General features: G+C 37.1%; 2 protein-coding genes and 1 non-coding gene across 13 annotated transcripts in view; 1 reads left to right on the forward strand and 2 right to left on the reverse strand.

Moving 5' to 3' along the window:
- Positions 1-25,262, reverse strand: part of LOC107999718 (sestrin-1) — a 150,357-nt gene that overhangs the window by 106,643 nt on the left and 18,452 nt on the right. For 5 of the 8 annotated variants that reach the window (XM_017059741.3, XM_017059723.3, XM_062073648.1 and 2 more), the window contains exons 2-5: positions 24,466-24,799; positions 22,930-23,573; positions 20,956-22,135; positions 20,067-20,132 (exon numbers count right to left, since the gene is read on the reverse strand). In XM_017059741.3, the coding sequence (XP_016915230.2) occupies positions 20,067-20,132; positions 20,956-22,135; positions 22,930-23,180 (1,497 nt within the window). In that variant the 5' untranslated portion in view covers positions 23,181-23,573; positions 24,466-24,799. The remainder of the gene's footprint in view (positions 1-20,066; positions 20,133-20,955; positions 22,136-22,929; positions 23,574-24,465; positions 24,800-25,262) is intronic. The other 3 variants (XM_062073652.1, XM_017059749.3, XM_062073647.1) reach the window with 1 other exon arrangement.
- LOC107999741 (uncharacterized) lies at positions 1,786-15,993 on the reverse strand. 4 transcript variants are annotated; one of them, XM_062073661.1, is made up of 3 exons: positions 13,852-15,993; positions 13,535-13,600; positions 1,786-4,440 (listed from the first exon to the last, which is right to left on the reverse strand). In XM_062073661.1, exon 3 carries the CDS (start codon positions 4,241-4,243, stop codon positions 3,980-3,982), a length of 264 nt encoding a protein of 87 aa, XP_061929645.1. In that variant the 5' UTR covers positions 4,244-4,440; positions 13,535-13,600; positions 13,852-15,993; the 3' UTR covers positions 1,786-3,979. The 4 variants fall into 4 exon arrangements, with proteins under 4 accessions (XP_061929645.1, XP_016915248.1, XP_061929646.1 ...); XM_017059759.3 differs by having other exon boundaries at positions 13,826-15,993; XM_062073662.1 differs by lacking the exon at positions 13,535-13,600 and having other exon boundaries at positions 13,826-15,993.
- On the forward strand, positions 20,221-20,295 carry Trnak-cuu (transfer RNA lysine (anticodon CUU)). The gene has a single exon. It is a non-coding gene; the product is annotated as a tRNA-Lys (tRNA).

The following is a 25,262-nucleotide window of genomic DNA, read 5'->3' on the forward strand; positions in this document are numbered from 1 at the left end:
TCCCCTTCTTGTCCCAAGAAATAAAAAGAAAAAAAAAATTTTATAAAAAAATTGAGCGTATTAAAATGATACATTGATCAATTTTATCGTATTTTATTTTTAAATGATCGAATAAAAAATAACTCGAGGGAAATAATAATATAGTCTGAAAAATTTAAAGTTATTCCAAAATCGTGCAAATACTTTTCCAAAATGATGTTATAACAAAATCATATCGAAAAAGAATATCGAATGTACAGTTCGCCTTGAAACCGTCCGTTTTGTCGTTCAAGTTTTAAGAAATAAGAATGCATATCAGTAAAATCTGTTCAAACATTTATACTAAAATCAATGCGTTATTTACTCGCCTTTGTCTGGTACTACTTTCAATATGTACCGAGAAAATAGCGTGTTGCTTACAGTAGTTTATCGAGCTATACTCGGCATTGATACTCATCAAGCGATAGAGTCGAGTTTCATGAAATCAAGGTCGATAATGACCTTGGAATGTCCTTGATATCTTTCTTTTTTCCTCTTTAACATTCGTTTATTCGTTTATTTCATACAACCAATATTAAAAATATACGTATTCATATCGAATTATTCACATTTTTCGCGATATAAAATTCAATTTCCTCTCGAGAATCTAATTAAAAATCATCAATACACTCTATCAACCAAAAATTTGCTATCAGATTCATCAAATTATCCGCTAATTTCGTTCCTGGATTGAAATTTACTGTTACAGAGCCAATAGCCGTATATTTGCAAATTAAATTTTTGCCCGTGTTTTGCCGAAATTTGAAGCGAGATTCGGCAAAATTTACATTTAACTTCTCTTCCCTTTCCATTCTTTCGAGTTTCAAGAGGCATTCATTAGATTCGTGGAGATATCGAACTCGTGAAAAAAAAGGAGGAAGCAAATATACGAGATATCAAAAAACAATGACCTCTCGTTCCCGATCCGACAAACGAAGTTCGTTTACCTTGATAACGCGTTTGTTATCACCAGAAATGTTTTTAAAACCATTATTCGAGGTTATTTCACTCGAAAAGAAAATCTCAACGTTGAACGTGCCACGTAAATTGGCTTTGGTACACTTCAATTTTACTGCGAGCCAATCGAAATCGATCGATAGCGGTGTAGGATTAAATAACGATAAGAACGATGTCCAGTCTTGTTTAAAAAATTACACGTAAACATAAATGAACGATTCAAAATTTACTAAGTTTACTAAAATTAGAAATTAAATCGTCATGAGGATATTTTTAATTCGATGCGTTATTGTAATTTCATTAAAAAATTCATGCAATGTAATTTGTAATTTTATATGAAATATCAAAGAATATTTCTAGGCCAGTGATTTTCAATCTTTTTTATTTTATGGAACATAAGAATTAGTTGGTAAAATTTTTACCAACATACATTTCTCTATCATTCTTGTTTTAAAATGGAGATATAAAATGCACTGAATAACATTTAATATTAATTATATGAGTGAAAAGAATTTTATTCCACTTTCTTTTTGAAAAATTTTTAAAATCTTATTTATATATCTCCCTACATAATAAAAAGAATAACATTTAAAATTACTTAGAACAATAATTATCTATTACTTTCTATAATTTACATGTAGAAATCTGGATTTAAAAATCACTGCCCTAGACTTATATATATATAACCAAGAATGTATAACCTATAAAATATAAATTAAAAAACACTGGTTCCATTAAAAAATACCGATACAAATGGATACGTGTAATGACGATAAAACGGTCAAAGGTAAAAATATACACGAATCATCGTCGTATTTAAACATGTTCGGTATTTTATTAGAAATATAAACAAATAATATTTTACATTGATCGATTGGAATCGTTTAATAGATCCTTAATTACCTATCCTCGTATATAATCTTTCCAAATATATCTCATTTACACACATCAAGATCAATCATCGGTATATATGTTTAGAAATCTTTTCTCTATTTCTCTCACGCATTCTGTTCCATCCTCTCTTTTTCTCTTCCTATTTTAGACTAGCAAAATTCCGCACGCGTACCAGAGCAGATGATTTATCGAAGACACTAGGCAGGATACCAGAATTCGAAACTCGCCACGTAAATTTGTCACGAATAACAGGCATTCCGCGATTTCGATTAATCGAGACATCCAAACCGAATCTTCAACTGAACACTTTCAAATTTTGCTTCGTCAGTTGTTACCAACTAATATCTTGTAAAGTTTTTCAAAATACAAATTAATATTGTCAACTTTGTAAAGATTCACGAACAGTGAATAATAAGAAGTCGAACGTTTATTCGGCGTTACCGTTAATCCGCCTCCGCATTTTCTTCGTTTTCAACGAGTAACGGAGTGTAACACTATCGGCATCCCTCGAAAGTTCGCTCGATTTCTCAATTCGCCACCGATCCCACGCGGTGAAACTTTTCCATTTGCTGACTTCACGCCCAAGAAAACTTCCCAACTTTCCACCGACGGCTTTCGTGCCGTGAAAAAATATGTAACTGGTCGAGAGAATTGAACGGAGACATTCCGGAATCGTGCCGGAAACCGGTCAAATGTAAAACTGTACAGATGGGAATGGTTTCGAAGGGGTTTCAAAATCATTATATCGTGGATTATTAGCGCGGAGTGAAACGAAAAAAATGATGTTGATCATTTCTTTTTTTCTTTTTTTAATAACAATAAAACTCTGCCTTTCTCCCTGGTCCATATTTCTTCGATTAAAAATTATTTCATAAAATTTAGAATTTATCTTCAACAGTTTTAAATGTTAAGATAATAAAAAGAGATCTTCGTTCCATTCCGTTCCACCCTATGTTATAAATTTTACGAATCCAATGATTCCATTACGCTTTCGATAGAAAAGAAATTCTGTGAATTCACAAACGTTTAACGAGCTAGTTATCTATTGTTGCAACATTTGCAAAAGAGCGTATGTGTGTGTGTGTGTGTGTGTGTAGAGAGAGAGAGATGTGCAAAATAAACGAGTCACGGAAACGTTTTCAAATTTCCACGAATATCTCGAATGCTGCTCTCGTTTGGCAGAGGATCGCCTCCGTTCTAAAAGCTCGAAAAAAGATTTGATATCGTGAAACGCGGTAAGGATCGTTCGTTTTCCTTTGATGTTTTTTCCCCCCAATTTCACATATCTATGCAGAAAGTCCACGAAAGAGCGATTTTCCCTTCGATTTTCGCGGATCTGCTCGAATCACACGAGTCCATACTTCCGTTTCTTCCTAGAAACGTGTATGTGTGTGTGGAACGGAGGCATTTGAAGCAAACGACGCGGATCAGCGAATAAATATAAAGCAATAAAGGTTGTCTTTTGGAAATCGGTTCATCGTTTGAAAAATATTTCTCCGTTCGAGAAACAGGTAGGAATTTTTCTTCCGTCTCTTTGACCTCGAGGATCATAATCGATATATGTACGGTATACGTGTTCGAGTTAGAAAGACTTGACAAAGATTCAAAATTTGTTCAAAGGATGAAAGAACGAACGTCGACTTTTATCCCGGTGCTTTCGAGAGATTGAAAAGAGTGAAGTAACACACACCTACACACGCCGTGCGCAAATAACTTAATACAAAGGAAAGTTTATATTTCGATTTGTCTTCGAACGAGAGAAAAAAGAAAATTTCAAAAATTTCCTAGAATCGTAAGATTTTGAGGATTTACAGGGATTCGATTTTTGTAAATCTGGAACGAAACTCTACCGTTTCAGGAACTGTATCCATTTTCGAATCCTGCCCCGCGATGACACGAAAAAAAAAATCTCGAATCGAGGAATTCAAATCGATCTATTCCTCCATCATCGCTTCGAATTTTCCACGCTCAGAGCGGGAAACCCCTCTCTCTCTCTTCTCCCGACTTTTTCTTTCGATCCTTCGGATGACTTCCGTTTTCCCAGAGGTTTACGCAACCACCATCGCCCGCCACCCCCTCCCCAAAGATGGTGAGTTCGAGCGAGGCGTGTTTAACCGCCGATCAACAGCCACGGTAGAATCACGGTCACGCAGAGAGCCGCCAAACAACTGGCACACATTGCCAAGGGACTGGCAGCTGCTTCCGGTTCCGCCTCGATCATGTAATCCTCGTCACGCTCGAATTCACGGACCTCGACGTCGCACCGGAAACAGACGCGGCCGCTCTTCAGATGCGAGCTGTCCCTCCTCAACAGCAACGCCGATCCCTTGCGCTCTATCTTCCATCCGGGTTCTTGCAGAAGCATGCGAGTCATCTTCTCTCTCTCTTCTTTCACCACCAAACTTGGCTCTTCTTCGATACTTTTCGTTACTTTCGACTCTTCGAGTTCCGTTTCCGTCCCTCGAAAACAAGCAGAAGCGGTCGTTGGCTGTCCTCTCTTCCCCCCCGCGTACAAACGCCGTCTGTTCTTGCTTCGACGTTCCTCTTCCCGAGATCGGCGAGTTTCACTACCTGAAAGACAAGATACAGAGTCAATAAAAGGAAAAAAGGTGGAGAGCGCTCGAGCGGACGGATATTTTTCAACATAGCGACAGGTATATATATATATATATATATATATATATATATATATATATTAGATTCACAGGGCTGAAGTCAGATTTATTCGAGCGCGATCTAATCTCTCGGTCAAGTGGAGAATCCTTGTGACTCGTTCACCGCGTGATACTTATTTATGGAATATACTTTCGTATCACGTTGTATGTCGTTAATTATTTCCTGTTCGAGGAGAAACGCGAAAGGAAGAAACGCGGATACTTTGGTTCATAGTGGAATCGAGAAAGGGATTTTTGAATTGAGAAGGGAGAAGAAAACGAAAATTTCAAAGAATTTGTTCGAGAGTGAAAGCTTCGTTCGATAACGAGGGACGAGTATCTTAAAATAGTTCTACATTAATGAACAAAACTGCGTTAATATTCGTTTCGATCGACGAATTCGCGCAAAATTCTTATCCTCCCCGTTTCTAAAACTCGGATCGTAAACTCTAAGAAAGTGTTTACGAAAGTTGTGATCGTATTAAATGTTTTATCATCGCTGTATATCCATGTATGCAAAAGAAAAAAGATAGAGCAAGATTGTCAAGCGAGCAAAATATTGGGCAGAAATTCATTATGTCGAGTTCTAATTACGCGTGGAGGGAGGGAGCACAATGCGCCAGGCTTAACGCGGTCATTACGCGGGAACGAAACTAGGAAATTCAACTCGCGACTGGATATTTAGCTAGCAGGTGCTTCGGATTTATGAGCATTTAATACGCAGACACTGATGCCGTGGGCGCTCCATCAACTTCCTGCCCGGGGAGAAACGAGAATTAATCGAAGCAACTTCGGCTATTCCACCAGCCACCGAGGGCACAGGGGGGAGGGGGAGGGGGCAAGTTGACTGCTAAACCAACCGAAACTCGCTCGTACGAAAACTTTATTATTCGCTATTCCGCGCACGTGACTCCCTACGATTACAACGCAAATGTTGCTCGAAAGAAATCCGACGACGACGAGGGGATTCGAGGGGCGGTCAGTTCGACGAATCGATCCATCTTTGATTTAAATAATACAACATGCAAATGTGCAAAACAATGTGTGGTTGCGTGGGAGTATATTTGCAGAGGAGTCGATACACTCTTCTTCTATCACACTATTCTTTTTTTTTTTTGGCTCCAGGGACTTCGAGGAGAGAGAAAAAGTTTGTTTCGCGGTTAAAATTTAACGAAAATTTATATTCCCAAATGTTTATCAACTGTACGACAAATGATTTCAAAAAAGAGACTCATATTAAGATCATGTAGCATCAAAAGAATATTGCGCGCAATAAATATAAAGTATAATTGAAGAAGTTGATCCCTAAATCTTAATACAACAAAAAAGCACATCGACAACTTTACCCAAAGAATGCCTCGACACAAAAATGAAAAGTGAATTTCTAACAGGAATAAGAAGATAAAGAACAGATTCCAAGTAGTAATAATAAATCTGTCGCCAAGAAATAAAATCAATTCAGGATACGTGCTCGCTTCTTCGAAAGAAACGAACCGTCGATAATAAACCGTGAAAACTGGTCAAGAGGCATTAAGTTTGGAAATGGAGAACTTTCATCGGCACGACCATTCTACTACGTTCTGTATCGGACTCTGTCCTAGTTTCGCTTCTTCTTCGATGGCTATTAGTACAGATTAGACGGAATTTAAAGCAACGTCGAGTTGAGAAATGGACGAAGAAAATGTACCATCTTTTATTTTTTTTATTCGATCAAATGATGCATAACAATCCTTAGCACACGAAGTAAAGAGAATCTTAAAGAATCCTAGTATTACGTTAAATCTAACTAATATTATATTGTTACAAATGACACGAGGATTCTCTTTATACTATCAAAGTCTATAATTACTTCAAATTTATCTTACGCCCAATTTTGGTCAAACTATTTTCTCTGTCGAGATCGATACACATTTAATACGACAAAATACAATTGACTTGACTACGACGACGATTGAACTTCTGATCAGCTTTAATAATACACGTAGCAGTGAACTTTATCCAAAGAATCGATCGCCTCGTATCACTGTAAATTGCTACCTATCTCGAACATGAATCCTACTCACGGATCGATATGTTGATCGAAATTCTTGGCCCGAGCAAAAACTCAGAATACATTCATTCAATAAGAACAATATTAGAATCATTTATTTCAATCTAAAAATTAACGAGAAAGAAAAAGAAGAAAAAGAATAAATAAAATTTTACCTTTTCGTTCAAAGATCGAGATGAATGACGCGGTGAGAAATTTTTGATGACGAATATCGAAGTATTCTCTTGCCAAAAAAAAAAAGTTTGTCTCGTTTTAATCTCGATTACACCTTAATCCAAGCTTTAATTAAACCCTTATCCTCGATGGCAAAGAAACGTTATTATGCCTAACGTGGAAGAAACAAAAAGAAAAACCAAGAGAAGGAAGAAGATATAAAAAAAATTCCATTACACACCGAGTAGAACATACGAGCACAGATAAAGAAAATACTGCGAGGGATGGATGGATCTCGATCTGGTATCTCGATCTCCTTTTGTTCCAATGAACAATGTAACGAGATTCGGGGAGCAATGCACCGAGTTACGCCACTTTTCCAGTCGGTTTCCAGCAGGGGAGAAGAGGAAAGGTTAAAAAAAGGGAGGAAGATAACGTAGATTAAAAACGCTAATTATCAACAGAAACGGAACTGGCGAACGTTTCGCGGTTTAATCGGATCGATCTATCGAATATCGGTTTTAAAGAGACACGAGAATTATTAACAGCCATGCTAAATTCATAATTCGATGCATCCTGCGAGTTTACGTTACGTAAAAACTACCCACTCGTGAACGAGATATTTACCGAGAGTAGACCTTTTAGAAGTTGCTTGGTCGATGGATATTTTTTTTTTTCCCTCTTTATCTGTGTTTGTGTTATTTATTTTCGATGATACGAGCGAAAATGAAAAAAATAAAGTCCAAGTAGTTGGAGGGAATTACGCTTTGGTTGGAAAATTGTTTGATTAGTGTGGAATTGAGTTGTGGAGTGTGGAGTTGAGTGGTGTGTGGGAAGATTATATGCTTGGAATTGCGTGCGTGAATGTAAGAACTTGTTAAAAAATTTGCGTAGGTTGTACGTACGTTTCGAAATAGAGAAAAAGGAAAAGAAAAAGAAGAGAATGTACGAGTTTTAAAAGAAGACAATTATTAATACTTTTAAAAATTCGAAGGTTCTTTCTTAAATTTTCTTGTATTAAGATTTGCCAAGAATTGATTGTTGTAACTATTTTTCTATCTTCTCTATTTCTTTCTGAATTACTGACAAGTGAACATATAATGATAATGAATAATGAATACGTGGATAAAGTTTTATCAGAAAAATAAAAAATAATAATAATTGAATTGCTCTTGAAGTTTCTTTTTATAAAAATTAATCGATAATTGCAGCGTTTATTATCTTAAAAGATACGTGTTTAATTTTTAACTTCGTTGGAAATCCTTGAGAGAGTCGTAAACGCGTTATCAAGAGTCGTGCATTATTTAATTTTTTGTAATCTTGAACTACCCTGATTATAAGAACCAATCAAATAAATCTTATCTTATTTTGCAATATAGTACTATACAAAAATTTGCACAATTCATCTATCTCAATCCTGCTAATTCTACAACTAGGTTATTACGAAAAAAAAAAAATAATAAAAAATAAAGGAAGATAGAAAATAACGAAATAAAATAAGAAATGAATAACACGTAATAAAATAATACATGAAATTCTTCACATTGTACATTAATTTTATAACCGTTTAAAATTGCTTGAATTATCACTGCAATTTCAAGAAGCTATTAAATATATCTCCCCTCTTTTATTCGTTTAAAATTGCGCCAATTCCTACGTTGCGGCGGGATCAAGTGGAATTGGGCGTTCAATGGTCAGACACCTTTTGGCTGGCCCTCCTCCCATTCGGGATTATTTTAATCCAGTGGAAAACAAATGGAGCAACGCTCCTCGTCGTTTACATGGCAACCTAGAACGACGATCAGATCAGATCAGGCCGTGCCAAAATCTCGTATACCAAAGCGTTGATCAAACTTTACGATTCTAGAAAAGACTCTCTGCTCGGCTCTGTTATCAAAGGTCTGTCACAATATGCAGCGCGGAAGTTTTTCGTTGTGAAATCTTCGAGTTCCTCCAATCAACTATTATTACTTAATTCCTCGGCTTAATGTTATCGAATATACGAAAAAAAAAATAAAAAAAGGATGATGAAATACTTTCGATGTACTATTAGAAGAACAATTTATATCGAAAAGAAGATGTAAGAAAATTGTGAAATCGTGTCAACCATAATCGATACTGCCAACGTGAATTTTGTTAAGGTAAAAAAAAAAAGAAAAAAAAGGAGAGAGAAGGCTTTCTCTTATATTCGATACGTCTTAATTTTCCGGACCTTTAATGTCAATTATCTCCATAAAGTTAACCTAAATTGGCGGTTCATTGACGGCAGTTTCGCAACCTTTTATCGAGCCAACTAATGGTTTCCGGATGAAAGAAACGAAGAGAGAAGAAAGAGAGAGAGAGAGTGTCTTAGCAAAGTTTAAAATTATTTTTATTTCAGAAAGAATAATCCATTTTTGGAAAAAATATTTTCACGCGAAATACAAATTGAAGGATTTATTTGTCATCTCACGAAATAAATTGTTTGTGATTTCCTATCGTTATTTGATTTTGACGAAGATAAAATAATTTTTTTTTTTTTAATATGCATTACACGCTTACTACACGGTTATTACCTCATTTATTGTTCAATATATACTATATTCTGAATGTTATGTTGTAACGAATACTCAATTAAAAAACAAACGTTACGAATCGAATAATAGTCAAGTTCTCCAATTCATTATTTTTTCAAATATTCGTTCTGCTTCGATTAAACAAATAAATAACATCAATTGAAATACATTATGCATCACGAATAATAACGATTGATAATACCATTGTTTGAAATAATTCGAAAATAATAAACGATGTTCCTCGAACGATATTTCTCTCTTCCACTCTTCATTCACCCTTCTTCAAAAACGCACAAAAAAAGAAAAAAAGAAAAAAAAAAGGGAAAACGCGACATTAATCGCGATCAATAATTTATAATTGCATTAGACTTATTGAACGTTGTACGAACACGTGGCAGCTGCGAGAAATTGCTTTTTCACCGTGCCTGTGAATCGGTGCGCATTATTACATCACGGAAATCGGAGGAATCGTTATACAGGCGCGTCGAGTTAATCCCATTCGAGATTCGTGCAAGCTGATTCGGGTTTAAAGACGCTTTAATGGGGAGGCAACGATACTTGGGCTACTCGTCCGGGGCTACGCGACCAAACTTTCCACTCGGATACACGGTGGCAAGGAAACGGAAGTGGAATGTTCCAATTTAGTAAATTGCGAGAGAGAAGCCACCTTTTGCTTAGCTTCCGTGTCCTAGCTTTCTTGACGCGACTCTCCTGACTCGAAACTTTTTTTTTCCCTCCCCTCCTCGCGAGGAAACGGGGGTGAGGGCAAGAGAGAAAAGACGAATGTTAATTAATTGAATTCTCTTGGAACCGCCGAAAGATTTCATTTTAAAAATTGCTCCAACGAATTTTAGAGAGGAGGGGGCGTATTATTATTCGAGTTAAAATGAAAAGGGAGGAGGAAATGAGAGAGAGAGAGAGAGAGAGGGACGAGGGTAAATTGGTCCGCGAGGCGATGGGACTTTTTAACATGTTTTAGAAGGAGAAAATTTGCACATCATTTGCATATCACTGCGCGTGTCGTAAAAGAAACTCGAGATTACCGGTTGGAGCTTTATGCATGTTCGAGTTTTTCCTCTTTTTTTTTTCTTCTTTTCCTTTTTTTACAAACCTCTCGACAAGGTTCTTTAAACCGTGACGTTATTTTTAAAATGTCATTTAGGAAAGCGTGTTTTCGGTTCATAAACGATCCAACGATCCATTTACGATTACGAAAGGGGAACAAAAATACGGTTTTTAATAATTTACGTGGACGTGTCACGCGAAAAGTGTGTCTAACGTCTTGACGAGATTTTTCAGATTACGCGATTTCTCGCCTTTTATTTCCTTTTTTTTTTTTCTTCTTCTTTTTTCTTATATGTCCCGTGACGAACATTCGTCGAAATGTTTACGAGAATTCAAATTTAGCGGGTTTTCATGGACGCGCGAGAATTGTATCGCGTCGAGAAAAAGCTTTGAAAACAAGCCCAAGGCCTTTTATTTGTTCTGAACGTTTCAAAGATGGCGACATAATTCTCGTGATGAAATGAGTTTATGCGTGAAACGTGTTTATGCGTGTTTAAATGAGCGCCGGTCGAAAAAGTGGCTTGGAATCGGAAATTCGAAAATTCTAAATAATCTCGTTTATACCGAAATATTTCCATCCTTTTCTTTATCGTAACAAATATTACGACTAAATATTATAAATGTAGTGGTAGGGGAAGAAGGAAGAAGAAACATCGCGGAATGATAACGGCGGAAATATCGGTGAAATAACCGTTTAAAAAAGACTAACGCGATAAATGGTGTCGATAAATGAAACACATTTTGATAGCAATAGCAAAAAACGTCGTACGAAAGCGAACTATTTCTATTTTTATATTAAATTTATATTTGTATTTTTTGCACGAAATTCGAATTAAAATAAAACTTTATTCTATCTTACGAAAATGAAATATAAAATAATCCTTCTTCTCTTTTCCTTTTTTTTTTTCTTTGAAAGTTTATAGTTTTCAATCATCGATAAAGAGAGAAAGAGAGAGAGAGAGAAAAAGAGAAGTGAATGGAAAGAAAAAAATAAAGAACTATGTTCAATCTATTCAGAAGCTTTTCGAGCTATCGCTAAAATTGTTTAATTAAACGAGCTTTTTATCTTAATTCAAAATTTCCCGTATTAATGCAGCATTTTACGACCTTTGCCGGGATAAGTCCAAGTAACCTTGAACAACAAGAGCGAGTAATCTCGTTATAGGTATCATGACAATAGCATTAGTAATTCGGCACGAATCACCTTGCCCGGCTCTCGCTTGTGAAATCGTCACGTGGTGTCAATTCACGTTTGTGAACACATGACACATATATAGCCTATTACATTAGTCCGGAAATTAACCGTGATTTTCGATCGTATACCGTTTACCGTTATATAACTTTTTCCTATTAAAAAAATCTATCACTTTGTCGAATGGATATTAAGCACAGACGTTTTCGAATTATGAAAATGATTTTAGAGAAACGTTTTAACCGTGCATAAGCGTCACTTATCATTCGTAGTTTATTATTTAAAAAACAATTTCTCAGAAGAGAAAAATTACTCGATATTTACAACAGCTACTTAATCGGAATATTTACTCGTTGCAAAACGATTGAGATATTCGAACGCGTATAATAAGATACAACACTTTTACAACGATACATAAAAAAAAAAGAAGGAAAAAAAAAACGATAGATTAAAATTCACAATTTATTTCCGGGCCGATGTACATAAATAATTCGACTTCTACCAAAAACGAAAATTTGTAAAATTTATAAAATTATGGGAATCGATGTTTATTTATCGACTCGAAAATTATTCGTCCATGAAACGAATGAATTTCATTATTGAAAATATAGTCGACGAAATTGATTAACATTCCCACGCGAAACGAATCCGTATCTTATCGCGTCGATCGATCCTCGTCACGGTAAAATTCACAAGTTGTCGATAATTGACAAAGTGGAAGGATCGAAATCGGCGAGCCTCGTAACGAGTTTCACGTCTTCGGAGTCGATCGAACACGGTTTTTCAATAACAGAACGACTTTTCCCCATCTGGACGTATCTATTATCGCGGTCGAAAATTATGGAATTCCCTTCGATTGTCACGGTTCAGATTTCTCGCGTAAATTTCCCGTCAACTTCGCGGCAATAAAAGCCGGATACACTTCCGTGAGAAACATTGCTGGTGGCATGGTGCGATTCTCCGCATTAGCATCGCAAATTTAACGCGCAACTGGTCAAACGAGTTTTACGCCAGAAAAAAAGAAACAAACAACGGTTATTTTCTTGAATAACTATGTATATAAACTGGGGGAAGGAGGAGGAGGGAGAATCGTTGGAAGTACGTTTAGAGGAAAGGAGGATTTGAGCCGAGGTTTGAGATTGATAATTCAACGAACGATATTTATCATATACGTATAAAATTGCGGACCTGGAGATCGACCTGATGTGAATACGAATAATAAAGGAAATAATTACGGTCGAAACAATGAAAAAAATAATCTCTAATTGTACACGCGTACTTTTGTTACCACTATCAAGTTGACGAGACACGATTCTGACCGACTTGTCGAAGATAAAGCGTATTTTCAACGATCATATCCTGAGACGTGCGTAATTTCAACGCGAGATAAAAGTCCAAAGCGTATTTATTCAAACGCGAACTTAGTATTGCACGAATTCCAAGAAATTTTAGACAGAAATGGGTAGACGTGATTAATTTAGCTATCGACACACAATGTCTCGTCAGATTACACGTTTATCACACGCCATAGCTACTATCGTCGATGACGCGTGCGCGCCGTTTCGAATTTACGATTGCGGAAGCTTCTTCGCGCGAACACAAGGTCTCACCATTTGACCCGGTTGAAAACAATTACGCACGATCCCGTCCCTTGTTGTTATATATCCGAGCAACGCAGATTCTTCCAAATCCAAACATCGGTTTTTCATTCCTTCGTTTCTTCTTCAATTTCACGCGAAACAGAATCGTAATTACGTTCCATCGAATTCTAAGAAGAAATAGAAGAAAAAGAAGAAGGAGAGAAATCTGATTTACAATTCGATAAACCGTCACACCGCGGCACAAACCAAGAATAATAACACGACGCACAAAAATTGAACGCACAATCGTAACGCACAATTACAACGCACAAAATGGTGAAGAAGGGAAAGGAAAGGAGGAGAGGCGCAATAATAATAACGCTTAATCTTATTACTTTCTTATTATTCTCACGTACCTGTGATGCAAAGCAACGAACGAAGGGAGGCACAACGCGCGGGAGATCTCGCCACGTGAGTCTTGCCTAATGCGGAGATCAGGTGAAAAGCGGAAGTTATAGGCGTACACGTCGATGGGTCGCGCACGTGGAACCAACACGTTGGCCTCTCACCGTAGAACACGTAGAAAGAGAGAGGAGAGAGAGAGACAGAGAGAGAATTAAATATAATATATACGCATGTATGTGTGTATATATATTTATATATATATATACACATATATACATATATATATATATATATATACGAACGAGGAACGTGGAGTCGTGCGTCCCACCTCAACCACGTCTGACACGCGAATGAACACCCGCGAAGAGCGTTGTCGCGACGGGAGCCCGCAGCAAGGGGAGGAAGCTAGTGAACGCGCAACAGACGCGAGAAACGGGGACCCTAGGCACCGGTTGCTATCCCCGCCGCTATACGACCCTCCTGATTCGTCGTTTCCACTCGTGGCGAGGGTCGATTGGTCCACGAATACGGCGACGTGTGCGACGTGCTCTCGCCTTCCGTAGTGTGCGTGCGTGCGTATGTATGCGTGTACGTGTGTGTGTGTGCATTCACGCTAATCGAACCATCGGCGAATTTCACGACAGCTGACGCTGCTTCGGATGCCGGCAGACCGATAACGGTACCGAACAAATCTTATTTCGCAATGGCATAATACAAGATTCGTGTTCGGATTTTTGCGTATTCGAGAAAGCGTGGATTATTAAGAGGGAATTAAAGGGATCTTGCTTCTTTCTTTTTTTTTTTTTTTTGAGATGAATATTCGAGATGGATCGATTCGCTTGCAATGAATCGTTTGCGTGCAATTTTGAATTGTGAGGGCGAACATTTCGTTGGGAAGGACATTTCGAGTGATAGTGATAATTTTTCGATAATAAAATGTTTGAATGCACACGTGGCGGAAGTTGGAGAGTGCCATCAAAGTGTCTCAGAAAAGAATTTCATTAAGAGAAATAGTCTGCAAGGAAAATGGAATGATTGATGAATTTTTGGAAGAAGAGGAAAATAATTTTATTCCATTTATTTATCCTATCTTTCTCTATGTTTTAACATCGAGCTTATCGTTATTCTATCTCGAAGATAAACCCCTCTCCCCGCTTAATAAACAAGGCAATAAGATATGAAGGCAGTAGTTCGAGGCATGACCAAGTAAATAATACTGGAGAAAAATTTCTTCGCGAGTGGATTTGCGAAGAAACGAGAAACCGCAGAGTGTCTTACCAATCGTGTCAACCGGTGGTTTCTAGTAACCTAGATTCTCGTGTTTTCATAACAACCACGGAAATCGTGACGCTGTCGTGGATCCTGCCTCGTGATTTCTACCGTGGCCATTTAAAATCAATGTCCCACTTATTTTACGCGAATAGGAAAATAGGATGCGGAGAAATACAGCGGCCGATGATGATCGACGCTATAAATAATCCGCAATAAATCGTTTTCGACGGTGGAAAAATATATATATATATATATAAAAACAAAAAAAGCGCAGTCGAAATGTTGCGGTGGAAATAAACCGTGACGTGACCGCAGATCGCAATTAGCTTCGGCCAAACCACAAAAGGAAGATAGGCAAGTCCAGGTATAATCTTGTTATAGATTAGGAGAAGCTAATGCTTGTTTAACAGAAGGCGTGTCAGACTTAACGACTAATGGATCGGAAATGCAAGTCACGAGAATCTTTGCAACGGAAAGAAACAGTATAGAAAATCAAAAGATAATATATATATATATATGTATGTAATCCGTATCACTGAACAGAGATATTAAATCCTCGTTTAAAAGCCATAGAACAAATTGAATTCTAACTACTGCTAATTTCGTTCAATTCGATATTTTACATGATAAAAATACATTGAAAGAAAGAGCATTAAAAATAATTGTGCATGCAAAAAAAAAAGAAAAAAAATTTTTAAAAGGCATTTTAAAATTCATAATTTTTAACAGATACTGAAGTTTTTTAATACTAATGTATCATGATATTTTAGTAGAAATGTATAACAAGATATTAGGAAGAAATAAATAAAGATATTCTTATAAATATTATTTCATTTAATGATTAAATCATAGGCAAGTATTGCGTAATATTTATAATCGAAAACTCATTCCCTAGACACGAAAAACAAATTGAATTTTTTGTATTTTATGTATTTTAAATATTATTATTTAAAATAATAAATTTCTTTACGTAACTATAAAATTTATTTGTAAATTATCCTGTAATCTATTTTCCTCGTTCTCTACGTAAAGATATCAGGGAAGACAAAAAAGTAGTGGACAAAAAAAATATTAAATATAATTGATTAATTCAACAAATAATTATCTTGCTCCATTACAAATATCGGCTTAAGAAAACGATTGGCCTTATTTACGATAATTTACTTGTATCTTGAAATAAAACAGTACAATAATTCGTCGTAACTATCCCGATTATTATACTTCCTCCAATCCATCCCCAAAGAATACCCCAATTTCTCTCTGATCCTACCATCATCCTTCCCTTCATCCACCCCATTTTCTCTACCCGCTCATTTAATCTTCCCTGCATGCTTATCCGCCTGTTTATGGATACAACTTCCTACTATGTAATATCTTCCTGTTCATTACACTGGTATTAGATAATAAGTCATAAAGATAACCCAACCGAAGGTTACATCGATATCGAAAAACGTGTAGTAAGTGAAAAATTCTTTATCAATGGACTCCAATATCGTGCTTCGTGCTTATTATCATCTTCGATTTTTGTACTCGAATTATTGGAGCGACAATTAAAGTAAACAATATTCGAAAAAAATATATTTTCTTCCTAGTGGAAAAGAATAATGTTCAAAATGTTTAACCTAAAAATTTATGCATTTAACACGAGTCCAACACGAGGCAAACGATGAATGATTTTGGATCACATCCTATCTAGGAAATTGAAGAAAATTCGGGGGACGAAAGACAAATTGTATCAAATATCTTACTCATTTTCAATTCGCCTGTCTGAAAATATTTCTTGTGATAATATTCCTATAGATATTTGAGGTAGCAGCTGGTTATTTATCGCGAAGCGTGGACTATGTGGATGGCAAAGGATTTACATGAGAAATTTCGTTATATCTATCCTCTCCTATCCCTTATTTTACGATATTCTCCTTTCTCGTATCCATGTCTCACAATTCATTTCACGATCGATCCCCACCAACACTGTCTTCTTACTACATCGTAACATATAAAATTAAATAATTATAACATTAATAATATAATTAAATAATTTATATGCAATTTATTCTTCCAATTATTTCAAACGAAATCAAATTTAATAAAGTTAGAAAAATAAGTGTTCACGTGCTAGAGGGAGGAGGGAGGGGAAAAAAAAAAAAGAAAAAAATAGAGGTACAAAGTTTCTCTAAAATAATCTCTTAGACCATTTGAATTATAATCATATCCGCTGGTATAAATAAAACATTTATGTACACGGTGTAGTTGCAACGTGCCGTATATCCAGACGTGATTTGCAATCCACGTGACTGCAAATATCCCGACGTCAACGATGAATAGCGGTCGAGCAATTGAAAGATGCATAGAAAGAAGTCGGTGACCCCGATCGTTTATACGTGACCCGAGACGTTTGTCGTGGCCGCCGTTTTAATGCAATTACACGAGAATTCGAAAACGGTGGGTAATAAGATTTGGAGGAAAGGGAGGGAGGGAAAAGGAGGAGGAGGAGGACATCGGGGTTTCAACAGAGGAACCACCCACGTTTCTCTCGAGAACGTGAACTCGAGCGCGAAGATGGAGGAGGGAAATGATAGCGGAAAAGAAAACGGAGAAGGAAAGGGATTCAATTAGATCCTTAATGGAGCTTGTATACGAGACACTTGCAGCCACTTGCGGCCGCTGGACCGAGTTACGACTCACAATGACCTGACCAGGATTCCCGTGAGCCCCCTCGCCTCTCGCCTCTTCCAACCCAGACGACCGTCCGTCGCCTCTTTCTCTTGCCAAACTTTGGGCATCTCTCCAAGATACCGCAGAAATCGCATACCATGTTAGAAATTCAGGGCGGTTTGAACTTGGCTCGGTGCAGCGCTAGCTGAATTCCGCTGCACAAGCACGTGAGATTGGCTAACTCGTGGGTAGCTATTCCGGAATTCTTGCAGGCATTTTACCCTGAATTTTTCGATCCGTTCTTTCCTATTTCCGAGGAGCGCGAACCGGAAGAATCGTTATCGATTAACCGTGAGAAGAGGAACGCGTCCCGTGTTTGCACTTGTAAACTCGTTGCTGAATCTTGCGACAGCACGATGGCTGTCGATGGTAATTGTGATAAGGGTGTATAAATGCAAATAAGGATAGAAAAGAAAGTTTTTTTCTGGAAACGAATTCCAGAGAGCACAATTTTAATACCGACGGGCGAAATGTCGATCTTTGATCGAAGATGAAAGTAATTCGATACGTGAACGGATAATTCTTCTTGTGATATATATATATATATATATAAAATATGTGAAAATGAACCGTTTGCGCGTTACATTTGCATTATAAATATGTAATACACTTATGTAATATTAAAAAAAAAAAGAGAGAGAAAGAAAAGAAAATTAGATGCATTATTATAATCGGTTCATTAAAAATATTGCTGATAATTTACATTTAAAATTTTTACGAATACAACCATATATTTATATAACGAATGAATACATTTCAATATAGATTCGTAATGCAAAATGAAAATGAAAGATGAAGTAATGTTAATGAAATATAAAGTTATTGAAATTGTATCATTAATTTGATACAATTTGAAGTTAGTATAAAGATTCATTGGCAAAATCATCAAAATCAAGATTTCAAGATTCATAAAATTCTTTAAGATCGTTATCATTGCAAATTAAATTTATTTATTCGTGAGAAAATGATTATATATCCGACGTATCTAAATAAAATTGAAAATCAGGATAACATAATAAATAAAATATGAAAAATAAAATTGTTAATAATTTTTAATATATCGTTTAAGAAATATTAAGATTAAGAAAATAGAAAAAAAAAATGTTTCAAATAATTATGGTAAAATACATATTATTCAAAGAAAAAATTTTATTTCGTACTTACCTGTCATTGATTTTATATTTTTCTTTGCACAAGAGATAGATAACAAAAGATAACGTAAAATTTGAACGGCACGAAGTAAAATATTCACTTTTCATGCGAAAATACCGTAAGAGAAAGATCTTAGCACGACATCGAGAAACTATACACTCGATACAATTGTCGACATATGTACGTATATTGTAAAGAAAGATTAAGACGCACTGTCAGAAACTGCAGAAAAATATTTCATAAAGATACAACATTTATTTCACTCACACGTATGTAATAAACATGTTTCATCAGACATATGAAATGTAATTCATTCTTAAAAAAAAATCATAATTAAATTTCATTTACTTGTTCATTTTTTGCAAGATCGCGTATTTATAATATGGAAATAATTTTTTATTACTGGAAATTATATAATTTAAATATCATACTATTTATTATCTTTTCGCTAATCCGTTAAATATAATAGGATTGGTATTAATTAAATCGAAAGCCAGAACAGTTAGATAATAAAAGCAAAAATATATAAAATATAGAGATGGAGATTATTTGATACGTATTTAATTTTGTAATTTATTCCGCTTATTGAATTTAATTGGCGCGACATTTTGCACGAATAGTCACATACAGAGCCATCTATCGATTACCGTATGAAATATTTCAAATAACTTTTTAACAGATACAATTCAAAAATCATTACGTAAATACGTAATGTACATGCAAATAATATTCGACAAACGAGAAAGCTTGTATCAAGAAAACACAAAATTAAAAAAATTATCTGTACAAATTAAATTATTGGCATAACGAATGAGCAAATCTCACATATTGATGTAAATGTTTCGATATAAACCTAAATATATTTTCATATATTACGTTCACATAATTAATTGTATTAAATATTTATTGACTTAACCGATAAAGAAGATTCCTTTAACTGACATATTGTAAAGAATTGTACTTTAAGCGGCAAGAATACCTAATTGTTCTTAATTAGACTAAATTGAAGGTTACCGGGGGACAAGTAAATGTGAATCAATCCATGGCATCGTCCTTCTCTCAACCAATCGTGAGGATCGTTTTTACCGACAACTACCAATCATAAGGCAAAGCTTATCGGCGCTACGAGCGCCAATTCAATGTCCTAGATTAAACAGACTATAATCGTTTTGTTTTTCTTAGCCTAATATTAGTTAAAATTAATATAATTTAGTTAAAATTTCGGAAAACATTTATTCCGATCATCGATCGATTTCTTTCTATTAATTCAAATTCTTAAACATTTCATATATCTGATATTATTTCATGTTCGATCAATCTCATTATAATATTTAAGAAAATAATAGATGTTAAAATATTAAAGGAATGAAAGTATACGAGAAACATGTTATAAAAAGTACTTACCTCGGACGTAGGGACGAAGGCACTAGGTCCATCGAAAGCTGGTACTGGTACTGGAAGTCCTCTATCCTGTAATAATAATAATAAATATTTTAATCGTTTAAAATCTTATTCTTCGATAATTAATATTTCTGAAAATTAGAAATTTTTAACGTTAGCCCGGCTAGCTCAGTCGGTAGAGCATGAGACTCTTAATCTCAGGGTCGTGGGTTCTCGAGCCCCACGTTGGGCGAGATTTTTTCTCTGTTATTCAAAAAATAAAACCAGCAATGTATTATTAAAAAATATAAAAAAGAAATCTATGACTCATCATTATAAAAAAAATATTTAATGCAGCTGAACTTCAGTTTTATAATCAATTATGTATCTCACGTAAGTCGTGCAGAGAACAACTATTGATCAGAGCTTTACATGGTAGGCTGTGTTATTGATTATAATAAAAAACAACTTCCAAAACGAAGAGAGCACAAATAGCACCAACGCGGCCAATAGAGAAGAAAAGGGGGAAAAGGGATATATGTTTTAACACCATAGAAAATGAGCAAATCGAAAAAAATGGCTAACGCGTATTTTTAGGCCATGATTCAACGTTGTTATATAAATAGATAGTTAAAATAACTTCATCAACTCAAAGTAATCAAACAGTGATGCATAAAATGTACTATCGGAAAATCATTATGATAGTTTTTGAGTTCTTTATAAAAACTTTACACGAGTGTATCATACATTTATCACTATTTTATACATCAAGGGAATGAATGCAAAAATATTACGTTGATATTTATTTTTCAAGTTATAGGCAATTTAAGTTTGCATTGTAAATGCAAACCGTACACCGGGAACCAATCCGCTACGTACCACGTACGTAATTAAAGATTTAATATACGCTCACCTTAACCATCTCCAGAATCTCCGCACACTTGATCCTAACATTCTGGAAGGGGCAGTTCACGCTAAGCCTCAATATCACCGGTAGATGCAACGTCACCAGGCTCAAATACTTATTCGCCTGGGCTTGCCTCGGCCCATCCAGAGCATTCCCCAGATTAAGCATCCTACCAACGTCCCCGGGCGTGACGTCAGGACTCTCCAGCACCCTGCCACTCTTCGAAGAGACATCTTCGTCCTGGGAGAGTGGTCTCTTGATCTGTCCAGCGCTGAACTTCCGTTCCTCGTTTTTCCGCAAATAATCTTGCGGCAACTCGGCACGCGTGCAACGAAGCCTGCCGTCGTCCAACGTCTCATCCTGATAGATCTCGAAGTTCTTCAACTTCGTGTCCTCCGCACGATTGTCGTCCTGTTGTCTGTGATATATCTCGTTGGCGTTCTCGTTCTCGAAACCGTCCAGAGTGTTGAACACAACCCCGTCCCGGTTCCTGATCGTCATCTCGGTCTCGTCGAAAGAGACATCGTCCACACTGTCGTAACAGAGGCGTTCCCGCGGCAGGGTGTCACCCTTCGGGCGGAAGTTCAAATTCCTGCGGTCGAAATTCGCGCCCAAGTTCTCGTCGAATTTCGGGCTCTTCCCGTAGATCCTTATATCGGAGTCAAGCTCGTCATCCTCGAGCTGCTTCTGCTTCGCCCCCTTCACCTTCACGTAGTTCTTCGCTCTGGGCCTATCCTCCAGACACGCCTCGTTCAATCTCTCGCTCGAGGACGACCCGAGGTATTTCCTCTCGCTCTCGCTGCTCGAGCCGAATCGTGGCTCCGACGTGTCCTTAAACCTTAGACACCTGTCCTGAGAATCGATCTTGAAACCTTTCCCCTCGTCGGACGACGTCGAGTGGCCGGATCTGTAACTATCCACGTCGGCCACGTATCTTCGCCTCTCGTTCGGTGTACCGTAGCCCGTTTCGTTTCCAAGACGGCCGTCCACGCAATCGAACGAGCCCGACGGATATCTCTCGGAACAGTCGAGGCTGGTATCTTCGAGGAATGCGGGATTCTCGGTGACGCTCTGAGGAAAGAAACCCTCCGTCCTGAACGTGTCTTGAAGCAGAGGCTGCTGGAGAGGAGGCTGGACGTTCTTCGGTGCCGACTTGGTCGGTGATCGGTCCATGTTCATGTCGTATCTTCGCGTGAAAGGTGAAATGAAGTGTCTATTAGAGCTTCGCGAAAACTTAAGATATAAAAGGTCAGGAGAAAAATTCGTGCGGAAGTGAATGGAAAATGCAATTCGCTTGTTATTCGAGCCAGACTCTTCTCTCTGATCGTTCAATACCAACCCTGATTGATTATTATTATATCGGAGAATAAATCTTTTCAGTATGATATATACGTTGAAACATAACGCGCCACTATGTTATTATCCATAAGTTTTTTTTTTTTATTCCATCCTTTCGAAGACGATACGAAATAAAGATTGAATTCCAAGAAAATTATTAATACCAACGATCTTAACGGTCGAACGCTGGAAATTTATAGACATTATGATATACGATGGGAATATTTTATCATTTCGTTTTTTTTCTTATCGTTAAAAAATCAGAATAAAGAAAAATAACCGCGCGTTTCTCATAATCAACTTTTTCTATCTACATCAATGCAATCGAGTAATAACTTTGAACCAGTGTTTTTTTTAAATAAATAAATAAATAAATATATATATATAATAAACAAAGATAACTCGTTCACAGTTGGAATGCAACACTGTTACAAAATCTAAGACTCGAAAAATATATGCGCATGATTAGAAATTAATGCTCATGAAATGAATCGATTCGAGTTCATCATATAACGTGTATCTCGCTGCATTACCGTATACTTATCGCAAAGCTGAACGAGAAATGATAGGAAACGATAAAATATCGACGCATGCAATATTTATTACATCGATGCATGATTTTCGCATAACAGAAACACTCACCTTCCATCCTGGCTCTTGAACTTCCCGCCCAGATTCTCCGAATCCTCCATCTCACCGGTGTCGTCCGAATGATTCGGACTACCAACCCCTCCGAGCCATCCCTCGACCGTGTTCCTGGCCGCCGCCAAGGCGATGTTTCTGGCAGCCTCATCTCTCGCGCACAAAGGCGCTAAAAATCTGCTAACGATCTCGACCTCGTCGTCCTTTGTGGAGGTGCCGCTTCCCGAGGAACTGTTCGGATCTCTGTACATCTCGTCTTACTTTCCCTTCTTGATTTTACTCGTGTGTGTGTGTGTGTGTTTGCGTGTATATATATTTATATTTTATATATATATATAAATGTGTACGTATGTATTACTTCAATCTTCTCTCTTTCTCTCTTTCTCTCTCTCCCTCTCTCTCTCTTTCCCTCTATCTTTATGGCCGTATCTCAGACTACACACCACGTATATATACGATATACAAGTTCGTTCGTCGTGATTCTAACGACAAGCGAGAAGCGTTCGGTATTTAATTTAATCTAATCTAATCTGCTTATGATACAAGGGTGACTCGGTGTTAGTTTCCCTCGGATTTCCCGTTTTGTCCTTGCTCGATCGGGCTCTTGTCACTTGAGCTTCCGCGATTAACACCGTGCAACAAAGCTGCAAAAACAAGATGAAACGATCGGTTGGAAAAAAAGTCGGAAAAAAAAGAGAGAGAGAAAAAAAAGACAAAAACGATTCGCAAAGATCGCCACACGTGGGCAAGCATTCGGCCGCTTGTTTGACGAGTCTTAATCTTATCCTTTATCGGGCAAGTGGTACGATTTGTCGTCAGACGGTTTATCGAGCTAACATTTTCCATATATATTTCTCAAATAAGCGGGCAAATGTTTGCATGTTTAATAATCGTCATCAAATAAGCGCGTATAAAGTGAAAGACGGACAATTTGAAAAGCGAGCTAGTCGATCCAGAGATCAGATCGAAGAGGAGAAAAATTGGCACGTTTAAGCGATTTCGACGGTGCGATGATGAGGCAAGACGAGGCCTCGCACGATCAGGCCTCGATAGAAGATGTACACGTTCTATATACACGATACAAAAATTACAAATTTTCGCGTCACACGTTCCGTTAAGGGTTAATCGAATCGATCCTCTTTTACCGTCGATCGATCGTATATTTTTCCCACTAGTAGACTCCCCCCTCCCTGCCAAAGCCAGTGAACAAAGGAAAGAAAGGAAGGAAGAAAGCAGAGAGAAAAAAAAAAGAAAAAGAAAAAGAATGGGGAAAAAAATGGAAAGAAAGGCTCACGGTACTATCCTCGGATAATTACGGTCGTTTCGTCGCGTTTCACAGTGAGAATCGGCCGTAAAACTCGTTTCTCGAGGATTTTACCGGCGATGCACCTCGGGAGTCGTTTCAGGGCGATAGAAAGTAGGCGGTGTCGACTGTCGAGCGATCGTGTGGCGATCTAGCACCGTTCAACTTCGTTCCAGGGAACTACTATCGGAGGAAAAGAAAAAGAAAGCCAGGTTGATCCTAAACGGGCGCACCTTCGAAAGGAAACGATCGATCGGGCGCTTCTTTTGAGGAGCCGATCGATCGCGTCGCCTTTCCTTCACCGATTATTATCCTTCCCTCTCGTTCCCTGTCTCTCTCTCTCTCTCTCTTCCGCCTTTCTTTCTCTTTCTTTTTTTCTTTCTTTCTTTCTTTCTTTTTTATATTCTCCACACGTGTGTTGCGGTTATATGGCAACGGCAACGGTGTTACATTGTTCTTTACATCGTTACGAACGATTCCTAACGCTGAAACGTCTTCGAAATTCCCAATTGGAACGGAACTGCCCTTTGTCTCTCCTGTTCACCGCGACGTTAATCCATTGGACGTCTGGAACAAACGAAAAAGGAAAAAATTAGAGGCAATAGTCAGTTAAACTTTTATCGTTGGTTCGAGAGCCTACTTGTCCGTATCGGCGTTATGTAACGTTGTTGTAACGTGACGTTACGTCGCGCTTACATGAATGAGAAATATTAACGGTCGACTGTTAATAAATGATAATTAATCGTTACGAGAATGTGTTCGGTTATCGAATGACACAGGTTATTATAGAGCGAGCTTTATCAAGTTCAAAGACCTCCTCCTCCTCCCCATTTGCCAGCGATACGCGTTTTTCGAAACGATCGCCTTCTTTTCTCCTCCTTTTTTTCAAACTCTATTATATATAATTTTAACCGAGGAATAAAAGATTAATTGTTATCACGATGTGAACCAAGTTGACGTTGCAAGTTCCAAGATACGCGCTTTTCCTCGATATGCATTATCTTTTCAAAGCGTACGCCGAACAAGTTGG

Source organism: Apis cerana, linkage group LG4 (genome assembly GCF_029169275.1).
Source record: "Apis cerana isolate GH-2021 linkage group LG4, AcerK_1.0, whole genome shotgun sequence".
NCBI lineage: Eukaryota > Metazoa > Arthropoda > Insecta > Hymenoptera > Apidae > Apis > Apis cerana.